This window comes from Sus scrofa, chromosome 1, assembly GCF_000003025.6.
Source record: "Sus scrofa isolate TJ Tabasco breed Duroc chromosome 1, Sscrofa11.1, whole genome shotgun sequence".
Lineage (NCBI taxonomy): Eukaryota > Metazoa > Chordata > Mammalia > Artiodactyla > Suidae > Sus > Sus scrofa.
In genome coordinates this window covers 57,325,654-57,332,787 of record NC_010443.5, presented here as the reverse complement: position 1 = coordinate 57,332,787, position 7,134 = coordinate 57,325,654, and the positions used below count along the sequence as shown (strand labels likewise).

General features: G+C 45.9%; 1 protein-coding gene across 1 annotated transcript in view; it reads left to right on the top strand.

The window, feature by feature from the left end:
- The window catches only part of GABRR2 (gamma-aminobutyric acid type A receptor rho2 subunit), a 45,078-nt gene continuing 38,389 nt past the window's right edge, over positions 446-7,134 (top strand). Inside the window, exon 1 of the mRNA XM_003121296.3 lies at positions 446-623. Coding sequence (XP_003121344.1) covers positions 511-623 — 113 coding nt within the window. The 5' untranslated portion in view covers positions 446-510. The remainder of the gene's footprint in view (positions 624-7,134) is intronic.

Sequence of the window (7,134 nt, the reverse complement as noted above, 5' to 3'; positions counted from 1 at the left end):
GTGTTTACTCAGCATTTCCTGAGCTCACAAGCTCAACTCCACGCCCACAAGTCTTCCCTGCAAATCCACTCAGAATCCAGCCTGCTCCCTGGCGGATGTGACAGACTGGTTTTATGCCGCCCGAGAGATGGATTAATGATCTCAGCAACAAGCTGGCATGCTCAAGAGATTTAATTTTTTTTTTTATATATAACAGTTTTAGCTAAAGCTGTTCTAGGACTCAGCAGAAGCTGAGTTTCACAGGAGGACAAACTTAAGGACTAATAGCCAATCACTAAGTATCAGGGAGGGCAAAGCCTTGGTGCTTGTATCACGGTCCCAGGGATGGGGATGGGAGGTGGGTTGGGACAGGCAGCAGTATCAATTAATTAGGGAAACTCAGCCTGGCCAGCCATGCCCTCGCAGCCCCAGCCTGAGGCAGCAGGCTGAATCAATGGTGAAGCCCAGGGGGGGATCTGCCGCGCTGCAGGTTCCTGGAAAGCAGCTTGGGGCATCACAGACATTCACAGGATGCCTTATTTTACCAGACTCATTTTATTCTCATTTTGCCTGCTGGTTCTTGTGGAGAGCAGAAAGCCCAAGAAGAGGAGATGGACAGGGCAGCTGGAAACATCCAAGCCAAGGTAAAGTCATGGGCAGGAGGGGAGGGAGGTCACTTGTGGTGGCAGTGACACAGCGCAGTGGGACAGCTCCTGGGAGGGCTCAGGGTTAGATTGTACGATTGGAATCTGTTTTCAAGCCGGAGGGAGACAGGACCTCACCCTCACTGAAAAACGGCCTCTCACTGGACACAAATCTGCTACCATGTCACCAGCAGCGAGAGAGCAAAGCTAGACTAGGTTGAGCCTTTCCTTCCGATGTGTGTGTTTGGCCAAAAAAAAAAAAAAAAAAAGCATTCTGATTTAAGGCAGGTAGCTGAAGATTTACTAGGTGAAGCATCGTTTGTTGTGCTTCTCTGATTGCGCTGCTCTGTTTCTCAGGATTATATCCTGCAGGGACCATAGAGGACCTGCTAAAGAATTATACTCAAATTTTTTTTGAGAGAAACTGTATATAGGAATTCAGCTTGAATGATTAAGAAAAAATGTCACTGGGAATTCTCTTTTAAAAATTACTTTTATAATATAAACGATTTTATAATGGTATCCGGTTTTGAATCTTAGAAAAGGTGTTTGAAATTTGCTAGGCTCTCAGAAGCACATGTGTGGACCACCGTGAATAGCACTTCATGATGTATTAGAAACACTTCCAGGAAATACTGGTTAGGCAATATCGTTATATCACAAAATGAATTTCCTTAGTACGTTTGTTTCGAACTGATGTACCAAGGCAAGACCTGAGACCTGATGTAAACATAAGGAAAAGCAAGCAGCTGAACATGAAGAAAAGAATAAGCAGCTAAGATATCAATGCCATGTGTGAGATGTTACACATCTGTTTCTCATTCTACTGAGTGCTGCCTGAGCTAGTGATTGCGAATATAAACTAATATTTGGAGGCATATTAGACCACTGATATCTTAGGTCAGTGGTCTCCATTTTTTTTTTTCTTTTTAGGGCCGCACCTTTGGCATATGGAGGCTCCCAGGCTAGGGGTCCAATAGGAGTTGCAGCTGCCGGCCTTCACCAGAGCCACAGCAACTCGGGATCTGAGCCACGTCTGTGACCTAAACCACAGCTCACAGCAACGCTGGATCCTTAACCCACTGAGCGAGGCCAGGGATCGAACCCGCATCCTCATGGATATTAGTTGGGTTTGTTCCCACTGAGCCTGAATGGGAAAGGTCTCCATTTTTAATCATGCACCACTATCAGTGACAATTTTTTGAAACTGTACCTCAGATGTATACACACACACACACACACACACACAGATTACATACATGTACTCTGTACTATGATAAATAGGAATATTAAAGATTGGTAATTTATTTATTTATTATTAGATAAAAGTGAACTATAAATATGCGTTACAGTCTCTATATCCTGCATTCCGGTGGACCATCTTGAGCCCTGCAGGTGTGGCCTTACCTTAGTGCCTGCTGCTCTGGGAGATGTCAGTACTCAGTGGAGTCTAATTCTTCTCAGTCAGGAAGGAAACAGATGCAGATTGTCCAGGGTGACAGTAAAGAGGCATGGCTCTGGGAACTCATCCTGGTGATGTCGCCAGAATCATAGGGTATTGAACTAGCAGGAACCTCAGAGGTCATCTAATCCAGCAATTCCCCCTGAGTTCGAATTCTGTGAAAAGCAAACAGGTGTTGTACAGAAAGGGGGTTCCAGGGTCAAAGAAGCTTGGGAAATCCTGGTTTAGACCATTCTAAACAAATGTCTTTAGAGTAGGACTTAGAGAACCTTTGTTACACAAATAGACACTGTGAATCCGGAGGAGGGGGATAAATGAGGCAGTGTTTCCACCAAAAAAAAGGACAACACTTTTGGAATTCTGATTCCACAGAGAACACATGGGGAAATGCTGTCTCATTTTATAGATGCCAAAACATCGCCTCAAAGGCACAAGTAATTCACACAGCTTTCTGGTGATTTGACAGGACCGGAAGAAAAGCATTGTCTGAACCTGCCCATTTTCTAACAATGGTGCTGGGGTCCAGCATGAGACTCTCAGGGACCCCAGGGATTTCACAGCCTGGGCAGTTACAGCATTTCTCTCACTCCTCAGAAGACCCATAGTCTCATTCCCAGACACCTACATCAGCTTGTGGACAGACTGAATTGATTTAAAAAAATTTTTTTAATTGTGGTATAATTGATTTATAGTATTATATTAATTTAAGGTGTAGTGCATAGTGACTCAAAATCTTTATACATTATACTCCATTTATATTTAGTATAAAATATTGGCCACATTCCCTATGCTCTACAATATATCCTTATAGCTTATTTTATAGATAATAATTGCACCTCTTAATCTCCTCCCCCTATCGTTCCTCTCCCCACTCATAACCACTAGCTTGTTTTCTATTATCTGAGTCTGTTCTATTTCGTTATATTCACTAGTTTGTTCATTTTTTAGATTTCACATATAAGCGATACCATACAATCTTTGACCTTCTCTGTCTGACTTATTTCACTTCGCATTTTACCCTTCAAGTCTATCCATGTTGTTGCAAATGGCAAAATTCCATTCTTTTTCATGCCTGAGTAGTATTCCATTTTATTTATAGGTCTCTATACAATCAATTCACCTATTGATGGACACAAGTCGCTTCCGTGTCTTGGCCATTTAAACAATACTGCTCTGAGCATTGGGGTGCATGTGTCTTTTCAAATTTGTGTTTTCACTTTCTTCAGATATATACCCATGAGTGGAATTGCTGGATCCTATGGTAGTTAACTACTTTTAGTTCTTTGAGGAAATTCCATAGTATTTATGGATGGATTGATTTGACCCTTAAGGGTAAGGAGGACTTCTTGAAATCTATCCCCTGAGGTGTTAAAGTTCCTGAAAAGATGAACACACACATTCAAAGAATATAAAAATAATTATTGAACAGAAGCAGGTGAAAAGGATAGAGAAAATGTCACATCAGGGAACATGGTTTTAGGTCTTTTTGCAATCCACCAGAGCATGCACACACTCAGACAATCATAGAGCTACGTCTGTCTGTAAAAGTTTGCAGCCAAGCATCTAACTAAAAAGTTAGCTTCATCTGTAGAGGAGCTTCTTCTCTTGGAAGTCCTGTTCTCTCTCTCTCTCACACACACACACAGTGTCACACACGGTCACACATTCACGTGTAACATATCCGGTCCCACTCACGCATACATTCACACACATGCACACTCTCACTCACACACTGATAGGACCTCTTCTAACCTGAAAACCTTCCCTGTGTCACCCTGGCCAACACACCCTCACAAAATGATTATTCTGCCCAGCAGCTGCATTTTCAAAACTGCTTCGGGTTTTCTGATCCTCCGCGTCCCTCTTTACTGAATCCCTGAGCCTGTTTGCTCTTAGTCATTTGCTTTTTTTCTGTTCTTCCTGCCTCTCAGCCTCCCAGCTTTATCCCAACTCCTCCCCACCCTGCTGCCTAAGTCAGTCTCCTGACCACATGCCTGCTTTCCTGCCGAGAGAGGCCCTTCTCCCTTGAGATCTGAAAATAAACCAAGATCTGGGAGTCTGGGCTCTGCCCTGATAATACCAGCCTCTCCTGGTCCCTGAGCCTGGGGTCTCCTTTCATTTTTTTTCTTCCCATCTGTGGCCCCCTTGGTTCCACCTGCCCTTGGCTGTCCTCCTCTCCCTTTGCATCATGGCTCCAGCTGTGCTGGACCCACCAGGGGCTTCATTTTCCTGCCGCCCCTTCAAACTCCCCCTCCACAGGGGCCTGGGGAAGGAAGTAGGGTTGGAAAGTCAGGGCAAACGAGGTTCAGGCCCTACTTCTGCTGCTCCCTGGCTGTGTTTCCTGATCTTTCTGAACCTCGTTTCTCCCACTGAAACCCACTGGAATGATGGAGTGACCGCAGCTCCAGACCTGCACAGGGAGGGCTGATTCACAAGGCTGTTGTCATGATGACTGTTATTATTGCAGCGAAATAACCCTCAACACGATGGCACAAGCCCTGCTTCCCAAAAGCATCATGAACACATTTTTCTTCTTCCCCCAACCCAACATGGCTGCGTTTGACGTTCAGTGAAGGTCCTGACGGGACCCACCATGGGGCTGGGGCTCTGCACATGGCCCCTGGAGTTTGGGGTCCAAGGGCTGAGGCATCTGGGCAGTGCCCAGCATTCTTATGAAGGATGGATGCAGGAATCCAGCTCACACAGATAGCCCAAGGCTGGGGATAACTCAGGGGCCTGTATTATCAAACAAATGGGCCCTCCCTTAAGAAAAATTCTGGGCCCATATTCATAGCCCTGGGATTTCAATCTTCCTCCCACGAGGGTGCTGGCCTGCCACGACATCCGCTTCCCTAATCCTTGCCTCTAAATGGGGGAGCCGTGCTGACCAGGAGGGATTTTCTCCTTGCAAGGCAGGGTGGGGGGGGGCAATGAGCTGGCTGCACTCACAATTTAATGTCTGTGAGCTGCTAAGCCCTCAGGCTGAGCTCTGCCTCCGCATTCCCATGTTCCTGGGGCATCTCTGCTGGGATTTCTGAATGCATCCGCCCCCCACCCTCCATCGGCCCCAGTCTCTGTGCAGGAAGCCGGCCCTGCTCCCTCTCCACTTGGGGAAGAGACCCAGGAGGGCGGAAGCTCCTTGGAAGGGCCCCTCCAAGACCACATGTGCTTTCAGGGAACTGATTTTGGTCCCACTGAGGTGGGAGGTAGATGGGCCTCTGAGCTGAGAATAGCTGGGGTTTGTCAGGCTGAGTAAATTGGAGCTTGTTTCCCCTGACACTTCAGAGAGAAAGTTCATGGCAGGAGCTGAGCTCTGCTGGAGTAAAAGGATAAGATCACTACATCTATCACTCTTGAGTGGTCTAGACAGATTTTTCTGCTTAGCTTTTGGGACTTGAATTCAGTTTGAATGGTGATGAGAATGAGCAGCAAGAAGAGGAGAGGCTGAGGAAGCTGGGTGAGGGTGTTTGAGGACAGAGTTCGAAGGGGTCAGGTTCAGCCCCCGGGGACCCTGGAACCTACAAGGCTGAAGGAAGTGAAGATACTGCTACCACTACAGCCTTCTGTAGGGTGAGCTGCTCCCATCGTATTTGCACTTCCTACCTGTTTATTCTTTGCCCATTGGTTTTCTTACTGTTCCACACAAAAGCCAGACGCACCCCAGGACATTTGCACATGCTCTTCCTGCTCTCAGAATGCACGTTCTTCAGATCCTCTCGTGGCTCCCTCCCTTCGCCTCTCCAGGGCTCAGAAATCCTCCCTGCCCATCCTCCACCCCAGCCTCTCTCTCTCTCCTTCCTTACCCTGCTTTATTATATTTTAATGGCACTTAACTCTTTCTGAATTTATATTGTTTATCTGTCCACTTGTTTATTGTCTGTCTCCCCTACTAGGTTATCAGCTCTGTGGGGATGGTGAATATATGCCCTCCCATGCCTTGGGTGAGTAGTGTTTGGACAGAATAGGTGCTCCATAGAAATGTGTTGAGCAAGTAAATCTGAGTCAAAGAATTGAAGAATTATGCAACCAGAGTGCAGACTGGCTGCCTATATTGTCCAGGAGAAAGACATTTTCCTCTACCCTGCTAAGTTCTTCTGGCTGGTCTAAGAAATAATTTGACATGAGAAAGCTTAACAGGACAAAATCCAACAAAAGTTTAATAACCTATATACATGGGAGAAACCCAGGAAAACTGAGTAACTCACCCAAATGGTGAAACCGTCACCTTTTTCTTTTTTCTTTTTCTTTTATTATTATTTTTTAAATCTATGTAAATTCTTTTAGGGAGGAAGGTCAAAGTTTCTTCTGAGGGCTTTTGGGCCTTGATTATTTTAATCTGGAAATAATCCACAAGCCAAAGAGACATTTTGGGGTGACAAATTTTACTCTCCTTACTGTTGATAGCCCCAGGTTGATGGGAAAACTGAATGGAGAGAAAGAGAAACAGGAGTTCCTCTCATAGGCTCAACCAGATAAGAACCCAACTAGTATCCATGAGGATGTGGGTTTGGTCCCTGGCCTCACTCAGTGGGTTAAGAATCCAGTGTTGCCATGAGCCGTGGTGTAGGTCAAAGATGTGGTTTGGTTCTGGCATTGCTGTGGCTGTGCCGTAGGCCAGCAGCTGTAGCTCAGATTTGATCCCTAGCCTGGGAACTTCCATATGCCATGGGTGCGGTCCTAAAAAGGAAAAAAAAAAAAAAAAAAAAGAGAGAGAGAGAGAGAGAAAGAGGTGGTGCCAGAACCCTCAGCAGAAGCAGGAGCCTGCTTGGGAGGTCTGGAGCTGTGAGAAATTGGGTTGGGGTCTCCCAGAGTCGGACTGGAAGGTGGGAAGGCTCAGCTCACTGGGGCATCTGCTTCTTGGGTGGGAGGGTGGTTGAGGGGAATGGGTCAACCTTTAGACCAGCACGATATAATCAAACTTGTTACAGTTGTGGAGATGTTCTATATCTGCAGGGTCAAGTGTAGTAGCCACCAGCCACATGTGGCCCTTGAGCATCTAAGTATGGCTAGTGTAACTGAGAAACTGAAGGCTAATTTAATTTAATTTTA